Source organism: Drosophila innubila (genome assembly GCF_004354385.1).
Source record: "Drosophila innubila isolate TH190305 chromosome 3L unlocalized genomic scaffold, UK_Dinn_1.0 0_D_3L, whole genome shotgun sequence".
NCBI lineage: Eukaryota > Metazoa > Arthropoda > Insecta > Diptera > Drosophilidae > Drosophila > Drosophila innubila.
The window spans coordinates 10026178-10045313 of NW_022995376.1; the positions used below are offsets into that span (position 1 = coordinate 10026178).

At 36.2% G+C, this 19136-nt stretch overlaps 1 protein-coding gene across 1 annotated transcript in view; it reads right to left on the minus strand.

The window, feature by feature from the left end:
* LOC117788126 (ankyrin-2) overlaps positions 1 to 19136 on the minus strand; it is a 64308-nt gene that overhangs the window by 43119 nt on the left and 2053 nt on the right. The window contains 9 exon segments of the mRNA XM_034626793.1: positions 4383 to 4587; positions 6322 to 6533; positions 6593 to 6999; positions 7064 to 7346; positions 8541 to 9468; positions 9996 to 10199; positions 12616 to 13380; positions 13435 to 13887; positions 13951 to 14052. Coding sequence (XP_034482684.1) covers positions 4383 to 4587; positions 6322 to 6533; positions 6593 to 6999; positions 7064 to 7346; positions 8541 to 9468; positions 9996 to 10199; positions 12616 to 13380; positions 13435 to 13887; positions 13951 to 14052 — 3559 coding nt within the window.

Below are 19136 nucleotides of genomic sequence, written 5' to 3' on the forward strand. Positions count from 1 at the left end.
ATTTAAAATTCTTTGAAAACTCTACTTTTGTCTTATTAGCAGATAATAATTATTATAGAATGTCAAAATTGTTTAACTAATTCGGAAACGAAAACTCAACTCAAAACTCTTTGAAATAGATCGAAATATACGATTTGTGTGTTAATTACAAAGCATTTGGTATGGTAAGAGAAGTATTAGAAAAGTATACACAAAAAAGTTTATTAAAATATCGAAATGTATTTAGCTTTAGTTTTAAGTATTTGAAATATTAGTAAATATTTTGTTTGTTTTATTTATTGTGTTTTGTGTTGATGACAAATGAGATCATGTGATGCAGTGATTGGGGGTTAGGTCTAAGTCTTGTAGGTATTACGAGTATTTAGATATGTATATATGTAGTAGTATCATGTAGATGTATGGGAATATGTAAATGATTTTGGTTTCAAGCAAAAGATATTTATGTATTTGATTATTTAAATTTATAGGGCTGAAGCATTTACAGAGTTACAGGTACAAAGGTACTTGATACGCTCACTTTGAAGCCAGTTTAAATAACATGCTTAATACTTTGAAATTATAAAATAAGTAAGTTTCCATTTAATGATAATTAAGTAAGCGTGTCACGTGTTTCTTGTAAATGTGAGAAAATATTAATAACACAAGAAACATAAACATTAATCAATCCAACAAATAAAACTATAAATAAGAAAATAAGAAATTTGAAATAACTGAATAAACCGTCAACATGTTTTTATACAATAAACAAAATACGAGTATATTGTTTTTTTTATATACTATCGAGCTTGCCATAGAAGTAACTTGATTTTAACATTTATATTTTCAAATAACTTTGGCAGTTTGAGAATTATTTCTTTTGTTTTTATTTTCTTTTTTGATTTTGTTTTGGTTTTCGGTTTCAGAAAAGTTCTCTTTGGTGCCACAAACAGTAGAAATTCGATTTGAATCTATGATTTAGTATCTAAGTTTTTGAAAACAATTTATACATCAATATATATTGTATATTCTGCTTTATTTTGTTATTGTAACTAATGAAACCCAATCAACTAAATCTAAAATCTATAATCCGAACACTTCAACAGAACTAACAAAACTACTAATTAGCTTAAGTGCATGACATTCCAAATAAACATTTCCAAGAAAATAATAATAATAAAGTTATATATAATCAAAAAACGAAGTAGAAGAAATTAAAATTTATTCAATCTGGCACAATCAGTTGACCTTGGATGTAATACGGTTTCAATGGCCCAAAGAGCAACTTTATCATTTTATTTTATTATTTAAATCTTAAACGTTTTGAATGAAATTGTGCAGTTGATATAATGATTAGTAAAACCGCGTGCAGTCAGAAATTCTTTAGTTTTTTTTAATTATTTTAAGTAGATTAGAGAGAACGCAGAAAAAATGTTTGTAGGACAAGCTTAAGGTTTTTTAAAAGTGAATTGGAAATGTAGCTTACTTTTGAAATAAATAAGCTTTTTGGCTCTGAGCTGGAAATTAAGCACAACATTAACTTGACCTTGGCATAAGGGAATTGACTTTGGTGGAGGCTCAAAAAGCCAAACAGAAAGTGTACCTGAGCTTCTGGTTATTGTTGTTTTTGTTATTGTTTTTTGTTTGTACAGAAAACCCAAAGACGCAGCGCAACCCGAATTTGGAAAATATGGTTTTAAATAAAAGAGGTTGAAATCAAGGAAAATAATTAACGCAAAAGATAATTAACTTGAAATGAAATAAATATTTCTTAAAGCATATAGTAGATAATAAAATATATATATTTTGAGAAATATTTGCAATAATTTTTTCTTGAGTAAGAAATTTGTTTCAAATGAAATATGCAGAATTTTCAAATATTTGTTTGGTTTTTTGGACAAAAATTTTCATTTTGTATGTTGATAGATTGCTTCATTTTCAATAAAACTATGTTGTTATTGTTATTTATATTTTTGGCATAGAACGAAACAACTAAATATGAACAAATAACATTTTTGTTTATTTTGTAAACAGTTTCAATTTGAATCTTCATACATGTTTGTGAATTTCTGAATTGATTTTGTTTTATTTTTGACATTTTTCATTTTTTTTTTTATTTTTTTTTTATTTGTTATTTTTTTTAGTTACCTTTTAGAGACCTTTTCCGAAACACACCTTCAATGGATTGAGAAAACAGAATGGAATGCGTGCACATATGCAATGACGCATTAGTACGAAATTATAGAACAATTAAATACGATTTCAATTAAGAATTGAATTGAAGTATGTTTTATTTTTTGTTATTTAGTTTTGATTTGTTCCAAAATCATAATCATAGATAATTTAAGGGAAACCATAAAGAAAACCATAAAATGTTAAATAAAAACTTATAATATTAAATAACAAATATATACTGGAGCAAACACTGTTGGTACATTGATGACACTGAGCATGACATTAAGTTTAGTACAAGGTAAAGTATGTGTGAGGGTTCTGTATCTGTATCTGTATCTGTATTTGTGTTTGTGTGGATGTAGCTTGAATATGAGCGTATCTGTGTTTTCATATGCGGGGTGAATGACTTTTACTATGTTATTTGCTGTTGCTTTAACTATATTACGAGTACTATGATTGTTACTTTATTACTTGAACTCGGCTTACGTATGAATAAGTAATACGAGACTAATTTAAATTAATTAACTTTAGAATTGAATTAATACAAGTAAATGCGGCAGAAACACAATAGAATAACCCGAAACAACTTATACGCATCAACTACACAGACACAAGCACATTGTTTCTATCAAATGGGACCTGGATTCGAGTATATATTTTCAAAAATCTTGAGAAATAATTTGAATAATTTCAAATATCGTCGCATTCCCGCGAAATGATCGTATGTAGAAAAATGTGATTTTACAGGAGAAGCTTTTTTTTAATTTTCTCAAAGTAGAGTGGTTTTTTAGCAGCCATTTTTTCATAAGATCTTATTTTATAGTTGTAATAACGAATGCTTGTTAAATTTTTTTTAAATATGGCCAATTGTGTTTACAGCAGCAATTTATTTAAACATACGATCATTTCGCGCGTCATGTTTTTGGTGCAAAACAATGTAAGTTCAACATACGATATGAGAAAATCCTTATTTATTTATATAAAAAAAGTTAAAATAAAATTTTGTTTTTGTCTTTATTAAACTTATGTAAGAAATTCATATAAATCATATTTTTCTGTATGAAATTAAAGTATATATGAAAATAAAAAAAAAAAAAAATATTGCATAAGGCAAACATCTTCAGTTTTCATCTTCTTCATCGGTTTCATCTAAACAATCTACGATTGTTTTACAATTTTTAAGATTTACATATTCACTATGATATTTAGTAGGTATACTGTTAACATTGCATAGATTTTTTAAATCTAAAAACTTCTTTTCTGAAATGCTTAACTTGTTCTTGTATAAACTTTTAATATTTTGATTCAAGTTTGATATTTGAATAATTTTTTTTGTATTTGTGTTTTCGAAATATTCATAATTCAATTCCATTTCTCCGTTGTGCAAAATAGCTGTACGTAATTTGCTTAAATTTAATTTAATTTAAATTTAAATCGCTTCTTATCTGCTTAATCAAAGAATATTAAAACGCAAAGGAATAACGGCACAAAAGAAAACGACCAAAAAATACGCAAAACAAAGAGCTCAAAATTCGTTTATCTCGCCTTATTTTTGTACGTTTAAAGTAGTTAACAACACTTAAAAAAAAAATTTATATGGACATACGATAATTTCGCGCGCACAGAAAAATGTTAGTAAACATACGATTAAATTGAAATTGATTTTTTTCCAAAACTAAAGCGAATTCATTTGTAATTTTTTGCAAGTATGTGAGACAGACGTTTTCTAACCGTTCTGCATTAAAATCTCAATTTCGCAAAAAATCAACATACGATCATTTCGCGGGAATGCGACGATATGTTCTTTTTATGTTTTTTCACTGTACAACGTTATGTAAGTATATAGATAAGTATATGGCATGTATATATATAGTACATGATACTTGTATGTAGCAAGTACATTATAGTTAATTTGTAGAGAAAACTGAAAGTGAAAGAAACGTAGACACAACGAAATTATAAATGAATACTTGAGTTATTAGTACATTGTAAATAAAAGGCAACTATAGAAAATCAATTGAAATAATCATACATTGAAGCACTTAAAATGTAATGAATCAAATGAAAGCCTGAGAGTTTAAGAAGGGGTTCAGGAAGTTACTCATAAACATCAACTAACAAAACGTAATATTAAGTAGATACTCATAATTGTTATATAACTGCTTGGAGCACATTTCACAACAACACAAAAAGGATGACATATCATCGATATGGTAACAATTATAACTTACCTGTTATTGAACACAGCAAACGGAGAGTTGGCGTATTGCCCGAATACTGATTGATCATACCCTGGCTGTGCGCCTTCGGGGCGGGCATGCTCAGTGTGATGGCCTTGTGGAACTTTCGACGTCGCGGCTCAACCGTTACAATCGGCGAGACGGCGACCCCGCGACCCAGGAGCTTAGCAGTTAGATCGGGATCAACCGGTTGGGCCTAGAAATGTAACGAACTTTCAGACTCTGTAGGCAAAAAATCGATTTTTTTCGGCCACTCTTAAATTAAGTACATGAGTTAAATAAATTATAATCAATGAAAATAATATACATATATTATATATGAAATATGCGACATTTGTTTAACACACTCACACATACATAACTCTAGCTATGTATGTGTATTTCTAATGATTAAAAGAAAATAAAAATGAAATGAGTTTTGGGCTAAATGGTGAACATTTTGTTTCTCTTTTGATTTGTTTTTATACAATGCTTATTCAGTTTTGTTTTGATTCTTATTAATGTTATTATAGAACACTTTTTTATTAAAATACAGCATAAGTAGATTCACTACAAACAATAACAATGTTCAAGCCCATTTATGTCCCAATAAATTTAGTTATCAAAAAAACTTTGACTACAACTTAACGACTAGAAAACCAATAAGTAAACTATACAGAACTCATAAAAGATATATGTACAAAATGCAAATAATATGTGCTAAGATTTCAACTCATGAGTGGGGCCATTTAAAAATCGTGTTTTTGCTTACGGCATGGCTAAAATTTGTTACAACTTCATTAGGCACTTCAAACCGAACCCAATTGTAACGGTCTAACCTCTTTTTTTACAATATATAATATATACAATATTTATATTGTTTTTTTTTTTTGTTTTTTTAAAAAGCAATTTAATGAAAAAATTAATTAATCAAATGATAATTAATGAAAACATTTTCATTGGCATAAAGTTTTTGTTGAACTAAATTTATTGGGTAGTACTTCATTTCAGAAAACTTTTATAATCTTATGCATAGTTAAGTAATTTATAAAGTATGGATAATTTATATTAATAAGCATATATATGGTAGACTAGTAATAATATGTATTGTAAGTATGTCTTATTCAATTGGACAATTTTTGTATTCTTTTATTTTAAATATTTAGCTTTAAGAAAATATCTGCGATCTTCCACAAGTCGCATTTGATCCATGATCAATCATCATAATTAAGTTTCGTATAAGTAAAGTATTATTGCAAGTCACTAGAATATTGCCCTTATATCATTGAAGAGAACAATTCTTCTTAGCTTTGATAGCTTTGTGCCATAAAGTTTTTATTAAGTTTTGCCGTGATTAAATAAATATATTCAAACAAAGTGCACATATTTCATAAATAACATTTGGGGCCCCCTATGACAAAAAAATTAATATGAATCAAGAGGCATTCAAAGTAGGAATACGTTTCTAAACAAATCAGTATATACTATTATATTATTGAGATACGAGTATATAATATTTTGATTTTGTATTAGGTTCCATAGCAAAAATACGCCTTTAGGCCGTGTTAAATATATTATGATATATATGTTTGTATATAGATAGTAGATAAGTGCATAGATATCATCTATTTTGCTTGGCTTCATCGATTATTACGCGGATTACAGAGTTTTTCGAGAGAGGGCTTACATATTTGATTAAATGCGTATTAAGTATTAACTTTTGGAAAACTTTGCGTTCATTTTAGACTTTTAGGAAGTTGTACGAGTATATGTATTTAAATGCACGATAACTTTTTGAAGATCTTGCTAATAATTTGTTTATACTTGTAGTTATAAATAGTTGGGTTGATTACCAAATAAGCGAGAAGCGCTTCTTTTTGGGCACATGATTTACGCTTATCTTGCGTAGTTTCTCAGGCGCAACGCCTTTGCGTGGTTTAAAGAGGTTTACCTGTAAGCCAACTTTGATTTTCTTGGTAAGAGCGCCTTGCGGGAACACGGCCTGCACCTGTGGCACCACAGTGCTGGATACCATGCCACCCTCGGGCCCAATCGCATGTACCTCCTGGCGTATACGCGATACGACGGCAAAGTACTGTGGGAAATCATAGGTGACAAAGCGACAGACATGATTGCCAGCCTGCTCCTCCAGTTGAGCAATTTCTGTGGAACCACAAAGAAGATTAGCAATGCCAAGAAACTTGTTAAGTTCAGAGACTTACCCTCCGGTTCAAAACATTGCTGCATAACATCGTGTATAATCTCCTCGGAATTATCAATGGTGTGCTCCCTCCAGGTTTCTCCATTATCCGAACGTAGTATGATGATCTCACGCTCTTTGCCACGCAGCGAGGCAAAGTGTGGCACCTCCATGACCACGGGTCCAATGAACTTGGTCGAGCAGGGTCCCAGCTCCAGGACGCGACTGGCCAAAGCCTCGCCCTCCATCAACTGCGGCGGATGCATGGTGCGCTGAGGCTTCACATAGCGACAGGTCACCCGCGTCGGCTGACAGGTGGAGCGCGATGGAATGATCATACGCACACCGCTGTGACGGCAACCACGCATGGCACCACCCCGGGCATCCACCAGGAATGAGACCAGGAAGCTCTTCCAGCTCAGTTTGCGACTGCAAAGCAAAGCAAATAATTAATTACGTACTTTGCAATTGAATTCTACAACCTTTCACTTACCCCACATGGGGTGGCTCATCGTTGCCATTGCCATTGGCAATGTAGACACCATCGACGGTGGCCTTGGGCGAGGAGCCATAGACCTGTGCCTTGTGTGGACTGATCATCTCCTCGCCAATTGTGGGCGGTACACCGCTGGCATACTCAGCACTTTGGGTCATCCGATTGGAGTCCATGCGCTCATCGCGTGTCACATCAATGGGTAGAGAGTCATCTCCTAGGGATTTCATTTCATCAACGGTCAAATAGCGATAAGGTTGATCTGATAGCATATTGTCTTCGCCTAGATTTTGTTTCGATTATTCGAATCGATAATAATGTTGCAGTTGCAGTTGCATTCCAGCGCATTTCAATTTCAAGCAGCAAGACAGTCAAATTGGCCATATAGCGTTAAAGTTGTAGTTGTTGTTGTGTTAGATAGTGTTATTGTTGTTGTTGTTGTTTCAGGAGTAGTTGTTGTGGTTGTTGTTGTTATTTGCAGTTGATGAGAGCGCAGTGCATTGAAAATAGAAGAATGCAAATGAGTTTTTTTTAGTTGAAAAATTTCGTTAATTCTACATGCATCATATAGATATTTATATATGTATATTTGTAGATATATATAGTAATTATTATAATAATATGGGTATAATAGTTAGATGATATATGTATAGCTAGTATGAGTATATTAAGTAGGAGCATATTATGACTTAATTATAATTTATACATTTCATGCCGTAGTACAAATAAATTAGAGCACATCGATTGGATCTCAATAGAGAAAGAACTTAAAATTCTGTAAGTCTCTTCAAAACACCCAGAAGTCCAACTATTTACAAACACTTATCAGAAAATAACTGAAAATGAAACCGTTACAGTTTGAAATTTGCTATCGATATGCATTTCGATTTCATTTTCTGCCATTTGAGGGGGATTCACATTACAAAGCAAAACAAATAAGAGGGATGTAATAAGACTTCAGCTCTGATGTTTCGAGTGTCAACAACGTCAAGAATTAATTTATACATTTATGCGAGTAACCATATAAAGTGCGCCCTTATCCTTTAATTTGATTAATTTAATCGAGTTTCCAATCAGTTGCCAATCTTTGCACTTGATAACAGCCAGCTCTTCAACTTAGGAGTAGAGTTTTACAATTGGCCATGGAACGTTGATGTTGGCACACTTACTAGAGACATAAAGATAGTCGCCCTGGTAATACGGCGGAGAGATGTGAGTATCTGGCCGATTGTTGTGGTGGCGATTGAGATCTCGATCACGATCACGATCCCCGCCAATGCTAAACTCATAGCATGCGTCCAATTCCCAATTTGTGTCACCTGACGGCACACATAGTAAAAGCGGGTATTTTTCGATTTTAACTTAAGACTAGGCATTGCTATATGTATTTTAGTTGATCTGAGTGCTGAGCTGACTAGTTTAACTAGACTGTGTTGAGAGTATTTAAAGTGTGAACCTAATAAAAGTCTATACATACCGCCTTCTTCCTCCGAATCGGACATGAAGGACTCGTGCATCGCCTCAGGAGCAACCACACGGTACTTTTCTTCGGCCTGAGCCGGAGCAGCAGCTGCCTCATCCTCCTTGGTAATGGATTTAAGGGAATCCAAGACACTAATGTAGCCCAGCTTGCGGGCAATGTGAAGTGGCGTCTGTCCATTCACGGTCTGGGCATTGGCATTCGCCTTGTGCTCCAGGAGTAGGTTGACAATATGGCAATGACCCTGCTGGGCGGTCTGATGGAGAGGAGTGTAACCGGCCTTGGTGGCCATGTCGATGTTAGCACCATTCTGCAACAGGAAACGCACCATGTTCGCCTGGCCAAAGTGAGAGGCGACATGGAGTGGCGTGTAACCCGCTTTGGTGGCCATGTCGATGTTGGCGCCATTGCGCTGCAGAATCTCAGCGACATTAACATTATCCTCCTGAGCACACAGATGCATGGGTGTTAATCCATTCTTGGCCGGATGATTGACGGCAGCCTTGTGCTCGATCAAGAGATTCGAGATCTCGGCATGTCCCTCCTGGCTGCTCAGATGCAAAGGCGTAAATCCAGCCTTGCTCTCGGCATTCGCCTGGGCTCCGTACTCCAGCAAAGTGGTTGCAATGTCCATCTGGTTCTTTCGGGCCGCAATGTGCAACGGAGTGTGTCCATTCTTGGCCGTGGCATGTGGACTGGCGCCCTTCTCCAGCAACAACAGTGCCACCTGCTGGTTGTTGTAGTGGCATGCCACATGCAGCGGAGTCACTCCGTTCTTGCCCTGCGCATCCACATCCGCCTCCTTCTGCAGCAGCAGCTGGGCGACCTTAATGTGACCATACTTGGCGGTCAGATGCAATGGGGTGAATCCCTTCTTGGTGGCCGCGTCCAAGGCGGCACCGTTCTCGATCAGCACAGCGGCCACCTGGAGAAGTAGGAAATGTTTAAAATAAACAGAAAACAACTTAGCTACAGTCGACTTCCGATTCCCCTCGATTAATAGCAATTAAATATCGATAACATTAACGCTACAAGTGAAAACGGTACACAGATGAGGCCGAGGTGAAAACTTTTTCACCACGGATGAGGATGCCTCATTTCACCACGCATGTGAACTTAAAACCATAAATAAGTTTAGGTAAATAAATACGAAAATAATACTACAAAATAATGGCAACATTTATTTATGGCCATATTAATAAATAAATACGAAAATAATATTACAAAATAATGGCAACATTTATTTATGGCCAACGTAAAAGACAACAACCAAAGGCACAACAATACTCGTAATACTCGATGAAAGTAACATAAACAAAAGTAAAGATATAAAATAAACAAACTTAAAAGAAAACTTCAAATGAAAAACTCCTGATGACGTATCCAGAACAACTGCATCAAGTAGACGGTGTCGATGTGATCCGTTATCTTTTTGGCAATCAAATCTTTTACCTCATCCTGTCCCTCCTTGGCGGCAATATGCAATGCTGTGTACATGTCCTTGGTGGTGGCATCCACCTGAGCGCCATGTTGCAACAGCAGCATCACAATATCAACGTTGCCCAGACGCGAAGCAATGTGCAGTGGCGTCTGCTGCTCCCGAGCCCGTGCATCCACCTGGGCGCCATTGCGCAGAAGAATGCGAATGATGTCCGTCTGCAAAAGAAACAAGACTCAGTTAAATCTCAAAGGCAATGCAGGGTTAAAGATAAGAGTTCCCTATCTAGTAAGAGTACAAAAAAAAACTGTATATAGGGCACATTTGCTTTAAGATCGAATCAAGGCTCCAGAGGGGAACAATTTTTGTTACGATATTAATTGAATTTAAATGCCGAATGAATTTAAAAGGCAAACCTTGATCAAACTGACATTCCGCTTGAAAATCAGTTCAGTTTTGTAAAGTTTGAAGTTGGTCGAACCTTGGACTTAGCACCTGTACAAGTCAAAATTTTTGTCCGATTTCGCATGATTTTTTACAGAAAATTGAAAGGTCTCAGAATCAAGTTTCAAGTGTTGTTTTATACTAATTACGATATAGGGAGTTGATTAAAAGTGCTAACTTGAGATTTAAAATTTTGAATTTTCAAAATATCAAAGGGGACCTTAGCATCAAAACCATGATTTTGAGGAAAATAATTTTTTTACAAAATCAATCAAATTTGAATGTAGAACGTAGTAAGGGGCCAAATCAAAATCAAAATGACATTCCGCTTTAAAATCGGTCCTGTTTTGACAAAGTTATGAAAGCTTGAAGTTGGTCGAGCCTTTGATCTTACACTTTACAAGTCAACATTTTTGTCCGATTCTGCATGATTTTTTACAGAAAATTGAAAGGTCTCAGAATCAAGTTTCAAGTGTTGTTTTATAGTAATTACGATATAGGGAGTTGATTAAAAGTGCTAACTTGAGATTTAAAATTTTGAATTTTCAAAATATCAAAGGGGACCCTTAGCATCAAAACCATGATTTTGAGGAAAATAATTTTTTTACAAAATCAATCAAATTTGAATGTAGAACGAAGTTAGGGGCCAAATCAAAATCAAAATGACATTCCGCTTTAAAATCGGTCCTGTTTTGACAAAGTTATGAAAGCTTGAAGTTGGTCGAGCCTTTGATCTTACACTTTACAAGTCAACATTTTTGTCCGATTTTGCATGATTTTTTACAGAAAATTGAAAGGTCTCAGAATCAAGTTTCAAGTGTTGTTTTATACTAATTACGATATAGGGAGTTGATTAAAAGTGCTAACTTGAGATTTAAAATTTTGAATTTTCAAAATATCAAAGGGGGGACCCTTAGCATCAAAACCATGATTTTGAGGAAAATAATTTTTTTTACAAAATCAATCAAATTTGAATGTAGAACGAAGTTAGGGGCCAAATCAAAATCAAAATGACATTCCGCTTTAAAATCGGTCCTGTTTTGACAAAGTTATGAAAGCTTGAAGTTGGTCGAGCCTTTGATCTTACACTTTACAAGTCAACATTTTGTCCGATTTTGCATGATTTTTTACAGAAAATTGAAAGGTCTCAGAATCAAGTTTCAAGTGTTGTTTTATACTAATTACGATATAGGAGTTGATTAAAAGTGCTAACTTGAGATTTAAAATTTTGAATTTTCAAAATATCAAAGGGGACCCTTAGCATCAAAACCATGATTTTGAGGAAAATAATTTTTTTACAAAATCAATCAAATTTGAATGTTGAACGAAGTTAGGGGCCAAATCAAAATCAAAATGACATTCCGCTTTAAAATCGGTCCTGTTTTGACAAAGTTATGAAAGCTTGAAGTTGGTCGAGCCTTTGATCTTACACTTTACAAGTCAACATTTTTGTCCGATTTTGCATGATTTTTTACAGAAAATTGAAAGGTCTCAGAATCAAGTTTCAAGTGTTGTTTTATAGTAATTACGATATAGGGAGTTGATTAAAAGTGCTAACTTGAGATTTAAAATTTTGAATTTTCAAAATATCAAAGGGGGGACCCTTAGCATCAAAACCATGATTTTGAGGAAAATAATTTTTTTTACAAAATTAATCAAATTTGAATGCAGAACGAATTTAGGGGCCAAATCAAAATCAAAATGACATTCCGCTTTAAAATCGGTCCTGTTTTGACAAAGTTATGAAAGCTTGAAGTTGGTCGAGCCCTTGATCTTACACTTTACAAGTCAAAATTTTTGTCCGATTTCGCATGATTTTTTACAGAAAATTGAAAGGTCTCAGAATCAAGTTTCAAGTGTTGTTTTATACTAATTACGATATAGGGAGTTGATTAAAAGTGCTAACTTGAGGTTTAAAATTTTGAATTTTCAAAATATCAAAGGGGGGACCCTTAGCATCAAAACCATGATTTTGAGGAAAATAATTTTTTTTACAAAACTAATCTAATTTGAATGCAGAACGAATTTAGGGGCCCAACCAAGGTAAAAATAACAGTCCGCTTGAAAATCGGTCAAGTTTTGACAAAGTTATGGAAGTTTTGAGGTTATTTTTCTCCAGTATTTGAACGTTGCTCTTATGATTCTTATTTGAACATTCTTAGTCAACAACAGGTTCCAAGCATAACTCACCTGGTTGGCGCGTGCAGCCAAATGCAATGGAGTCTCACCACGCACAGTGGGCACATCCGGGCTGGCGTCGTGTTGCAGCAAGTAGATGACGATATTCATGCAACCCATGAAGGCGGCCACATGCAGCGGAGTGAGTCCACTCTCAGTGGTGGCACTGATGCTTGCCCCATGACGCAGCAGCAGCTCCACGACCTTCAAGCGGTTCTTCTTGCAGGCAATGTGGAGGGGCGTGAATCCGTTGAGAGCCCGAGCATTGGCATCGGCATTGCGATCCAACAAGAGCTTTGCCACCCGCACATGTCCACAGTGGGCGGCCACATGCAGTGCGGTCAGATAATCGACGGTGACCTCATCAACGGGGGCACGATGGTAAAGAAGAATGCGGGCGGCATCCACATGCTCACCCTGGGCAGCCATGTGCAAGGGAGCGAGACCGTTCTTGGTCTTGGCGCTAATCGGAGCACCGCGTTCCAGCAACATGTCCACGACCTGCTCATGTCCGGAGCGGGCAGCACAGTGGAGTGGGGTGAGGCCATCCCGGGTCTTGGCCTCAATGTTGCCACCCTTCTCCAGCAGCAGCGAGACCATGTTAGTCTTGCCCCACTTGGCTGCCACGTGCAGCGGACTGATGTTGTGCTTGGCCGAGTAGTTGACATCGGCGCCCTTCTGTATCAAGAGATTAGCAATGTTCTGGTTGCCATAGTGTGAGGCAATGTGCAACGGCGTGAAGCCCGACTTGGAGGTCACGTCCGGATTGTGGTCATTCTGTAGATAGACAAGTTAGTACACAATCTATTAATTAACTATAGATACACTTACATCCAGTAATAACGTAGCAGCTTTGACGTCATCCTTCTTTGCAGCTATGTGCAACGCCGGCAGACGCACCTTGCCACGTGTGTCGCTCTCGAGGAGCACGGCAACAACCTTGTCGTGCCCCTGCTGCATGGCCACAGCGAGTGGCGTGAATCCATCCTCCGTGGCAAGACTCTGATTGGCGCCATTGGACAACAGCAGACGCACTACGGCATCATGATTCTCCTGGGCAGCCATGTAGAGAGGCGTAAAACCATTCTGCGACTGCACATTGACGGAGGCATTGTGCTCCAGCAGCAGCTTCACCACCTCCTCCTGTCCAGCCAGCGAGGCAATGTGCAACGCGGTGTTGCCCTTCTTGGTGGCACTGTCCACAATTGCCCCGCGACGCAGCAGCTCCGAGACAACATGTATGTGTCCATCCTTGGAGGCCAAATGCAAAGCATTCAAACCGTTCTACAAGGATTTCATTAGGAGATTAGACAGCTGACTTTAATATAGCTTTATATTATTACTTACCGCATTACTGGTGTTGATGTCAATGTTGTTTTTCAGATGCTCCAGCACGCGCTCCAAATTGCCAGCACGTGCGGCTCGCAGGAAGGAAGTATTGCCATCGCCCTAAAATAATAAATGGATACATTTTGGATAAATTTAAAATAGCAAAGAGGATGCAAAATTAGTTGTAACTATACAAAATGAAAGAAACTTCACAAGAACTGATTGAGAATTATATTTTGATCAATATTATTATATTATTTTAAATGAATGTCGAATAAGCGAGAGGAAAAAGCCGAAAGCAAGAACAAAATCTTAGGTACTCCAAAAGATAATGTATCCTAAAAAGTTTCATCAAGATAATTATATATAGTACATTATTATTAACTGTTATACATATACTGTTATATTATTAAGGACTTGCGGGAAGAAAAGCACAGCGATTAAGTACTTCAAACTTAACCCAAACAAAATATTTTTATAACGTGAAAAGAACTATTTGATAAATACGCTGAATACCACAGTAGAATATAGAATAGGAACAAATCTCTCCAATAAGATGAAAACTAGCTCAAAAAATACTATAGAACGGTATTTACAATTAATGATAATTAAAGGAAAATAAAGTTCCAAGCTTATATGACATTCAAATCAGACACAGATAAATATCACATTATAGTTTGAGGAAGCTTTAGGGCATTTATCCCCTAGTCGGAGACCCAGCGAAAGTTGCGTGTTAGTTGCGTATTCATCAAAACGAGCTTTACTTGGGGGTGTTATTGATCGTTGCCGTGTGTTATTAACCGTTACAGTCGTTGCGCAACTAAAGCTTAAACTAGCACCTGGCAATGTGTAGTGTGTAATGTATAATGTCTGATGTCAGGCTCAAGTTCAACGTTGGCAACGGTCAAGGCGAGGGGTCAACGTCAGTGCTGAACACCGCTAAATGCGCAGGTGTAATTCGGCTTTATAGAAACCTAAAATCCAACAGCTGCCCTTTTTTATGTACCCCCAAACCCAACGTCACCACCAACACCAACACCCACAATTTGTTTATGTTTTTCTTTTGCTGTACGCTTCAGTGAATTTGGGAATTCGATATCGAAAATGACGTCATGTCGTTCAGCTGGAAAGTGCAGCTGGAATAAAGGCGGTTTTTTGAATTGAACATTTTCGCACTGGAAATGAAAAAGTTTTCGCACTTGATAAAAATGACCGCAGACAGAGGCACTGTCCCGACCTGAAGTTGCCTCCAGCCCCAAGCTGTTGCAATGTACAAAGGCTCGCCCTGTTCCGACCCCTACTCACCCCTTACCCAGTGTAGAGGCAAATACGGAAGTGAGCTGCTCCTTTTCATGGCTGGGCCAACAGAAAACTCATTTCGTATGCCTGCGCATACATACGAGTATAAGTACTAAGGCGAATTCTAAAGGATGTCTTCCTTGTTTGCCCAACTTAATGAGAGACGGAGACGGAGACGAAGACGGAGGGACATACGCAAAAGTTCAAAGGTGCCAGGCATTGTATAACAAGCTCAAGTTGTGTAAATTGAGTGTTTGACGATGGCAACTGTAAGTTGGGAAGCCTTGAAGTGGATTTACTTTGAACTTGTGCAGCAAAAATGTCGCTTAAGTGGCAACATGTTTGGTAATACTCCTACTCGAAACTCAAGTGCAACATTAAGAAGATGAAGAAATGCAACAAATGTGAAAATTGATTTCTCCCACTTGCTGAAATTGGAAAAATTAATAAGACTCTTATTATATACGTGTATATAGGAGCTTAAAATTATGAAAGACTTAAAATAAAGTGATACCCTTTTAGGTGTAAACTTTTAAAAATTAAGCATTAATAAAAGTGAGGAAAAATGACTCATAATATGGATTTTCTCCATCTTGGTGTGGCGCAAAATGTCGCATGTCATCATTAAATTTAACCTAAATCTCTATTACCGTACACTACCTTTGCTACACGGATACACGCACCACTCAGTGCCGCACCACACCCAGTTATGTTTGGTGGGGCAGGCGGTGGTGACGTTAACATTAATAGCTAACAAAAGGTGTCCTTTTCCCTTCTGCATTTGAGCTCATTGTTCGATTAAAGATCACAAGTGCACAATTCGATTGGAACTCAATGAAAAATCGATAAAACTCTGCTTTCATTGAAATGGGCGTGACACTAAGACTTAAATGTATCGAAAAATTGTTGATAGCTATAAAACATTTAAGCGGATTTATTTTAAGTCCTTTTTGTTGCGTTTTTACGCAATTTTCACTCCAGACAATGAAAAATCGATAATGTGCAAAATGGACGCCAACATGGCCGTCTCTGCACAGTGCTACCAAAAAATGAATATACGCTGCAATATAATACGAAAAATTATTTAAAATTTCTTTACCTGAGCTCCATTTTCAGTGACCATTTTGAAATTAGAAAATGACAGCTGAATTTCAATCTATAACCGTAAGACCGTCGTACTTAACGGTATATCTAGTATAGATAAATTGTGTAAGCGCAGCTCGCGTATGTCGTCACTGATTAGTCATATTTTTCACTGGCTAATTAATGCATTACTTTTCGATTTGGACGCGAAACTACTTGAGATTTTCCTTTTGAATTTTAAATGCACTCTTATCGATTTTTCCTTAGATTTTATGTAAGCTTTATGTACACGAGTGCATGTGTGTGTGTGCGCGAGGGTGTGAATGTGTATATGTGTGTGAGTGTCAGTGTACGTTTATGTGTGACTGTGAATGTAACTGTGACTGTGCTGGTGTGTCTGATTGGATTCCTTTCTATTCAACACAGTCGCTTCTATATTCACGCTGAGGAGCAATTTTTAATTTTGCTGCCGTTTTCTTCAATGTTCAACTCCAGACTGGATGCGTGTTGGCTCAGCGAAAAGTCCTACCAGTCGTGGTTGAAATATAGTCGGCATCGCCAGGATTTTCGAAGGACCGGACCTGCGCACTTGCATATTCCAATTGGAAACGCCAACCCCCCTCGTCCAACACCAACTCTGTCTGCCTCTCTGTCTGCGTCTGCGCCACCATCGAAGGGTGGTCCGACTGGAAACGGAAGCGAGTGTCGCTCGTCGGACACGTGCGTTTTGTTTTGTTGACATTTTGCTCTGGAAGTGGGAAGGAGCGTGGTGGAAAAGAAGAAGAAGTGGAGCGCAGCGGACACGTGCAACGAATGCAGCAACAAAGGGTAAGTCATCAGAAATTTAAAAAGAACCAACGCTTTTCTAAAAGTACTATATTTACTGCAGTTAAAAAAAAGCCAAGAATAAAGCCTTGAAAATTGAATTATTGAATTGAAACGACAGAGAATAGAATTTTTTACTTAATAAAAAAAAATGGTGTAAAAAAGCAAAAAAAAAAAACAAGTACATAATCATTTTATTGGGTTCAGTTCGGGCTTAGCTCAATATATCGCATTATCATCCAAATTTTAATTTCAGCACAAATTCTAAAAGTTAGAAAACAAAAATAACATAATTTTCCTAAATTACAGTTTTTAAAAAGTTTGCTATTTTTTCTCCAAAATATTAATAACTTAAAATTAAAAGTCAATATTGGAAGCAATTGAGATAATATCAAAATGAGAATAAATTTAAACACAACAAAAGCTTCTCCAGAATTTTAGAGATTTGTAGATATGATTAGGGGACATATTTAAAAATAGTTTGTGATATTCAATATCAATCCCACTAATGCAGCTAATTATCCTGACATTCATTTCCTGGCGCACCCATTGATATACTAAACTACACAGCTGAGAAAACATTATACTAATTAGTTGGACAAATAAAATCATTACTAAACTCCACACATATGCAGGTCCTACCCCTAGCTAGTATACAAGTAGTTGTAGCAACTTTGTTGATTGAGCGTAAACAAGGCCAACAAATAATAAAGGCAATCCACAGTTGGTTGATGGGTGGTTCTATGAGGTTTCCGTCTTCCAGAGAGGCGTATGTTGGCGCAAACGCAATGTTTGACTGGATTTTGTTTACTTCCCGTTTCGAACTGGAATTCGAAATTCCCACTCTCAACCCCTAACAGTCGCAACACCCCAATAAATCCAATCAGATGCGTTTGCAGTCACAGTCACGTTTAATGCCAAGAACGACAAGCAAAGAGAAGCGACGACACAATTTCCTTCCATTGTTGTTATTGTTTTGTTTCAGTTGTTGTCGCAAATTAGGCGTTATAAGGAAATCCACCCTGTGAAGACAATAAAACTCACCCCCAACGATTGCATAAAATTGCATTTCAAATTGCATCGTGACCAGGGCAAATTGTAAAGTGCTCGCTTTACTTTATCACGTTGCAAGTAAATACACTCACACATAACGTATATATACGTAACAAATGTGGCATGTGGCAAGCAAGGTGCGACGCACTGTTTGGAATTTAATTAATGTGCTGCTGGCTTCGCTTGCGGGGTGTCTTTAAGCTGCAGTTTGGCCTTTATCGCTTGGCCAAACATTGGCTTATTTGTTTTGGCCAGCAAAAGGGTTTTTGGTTACGCTTTAAACCACCCATTTCGAATCCAGAGGGTGGCTCACGACATGCCGACAAAACTTGACCAAATTGCATGTTTGCATGCCAGCTGGTACTTGAAAATTTATACGTAAATATACTCTTTGCTTTGTAAATGGAGACTTTATAGCATTATCACGTTGTTTATATAGTATTTCAAAGGAACTATCAGATGTATTGTGTGATTAGCAGCGGCACTTTCTATTTAATCGATCAGTAAGTTAGATATAGATACTCTAACATAAATACTTAAACTTTCTATGCTTAAAGTCAAATTATCTGGCAAACCATTAACATAATTCACAGTAAGTTAGACATTTTATAAAATTGTTTAACATTTAAAATATATGTTATCAAGAAATAAAACTTCAAGAAATCAAGTCAATTAAATTTTATACCTATAAATAAGTAAAAATATATATTTTTTTTGGTTATATATTTTAAATATCAATACCGAAAGGGAGTAATTTGACTCAATAAATTCACGTTAATAGCAAACAGTCTTACTGACCAAAATTCATTTCAAGGAATCCCGACTTCAACAAAATTAAAATCCTGCAAAAAGCTAAAGTTTCCCATATTTTCGTATTATTTTTTTGTAATGACTTTAAAAAGATCTTCTCTGCAAATTATAGAATTCTGAAAAAACTTATCAAA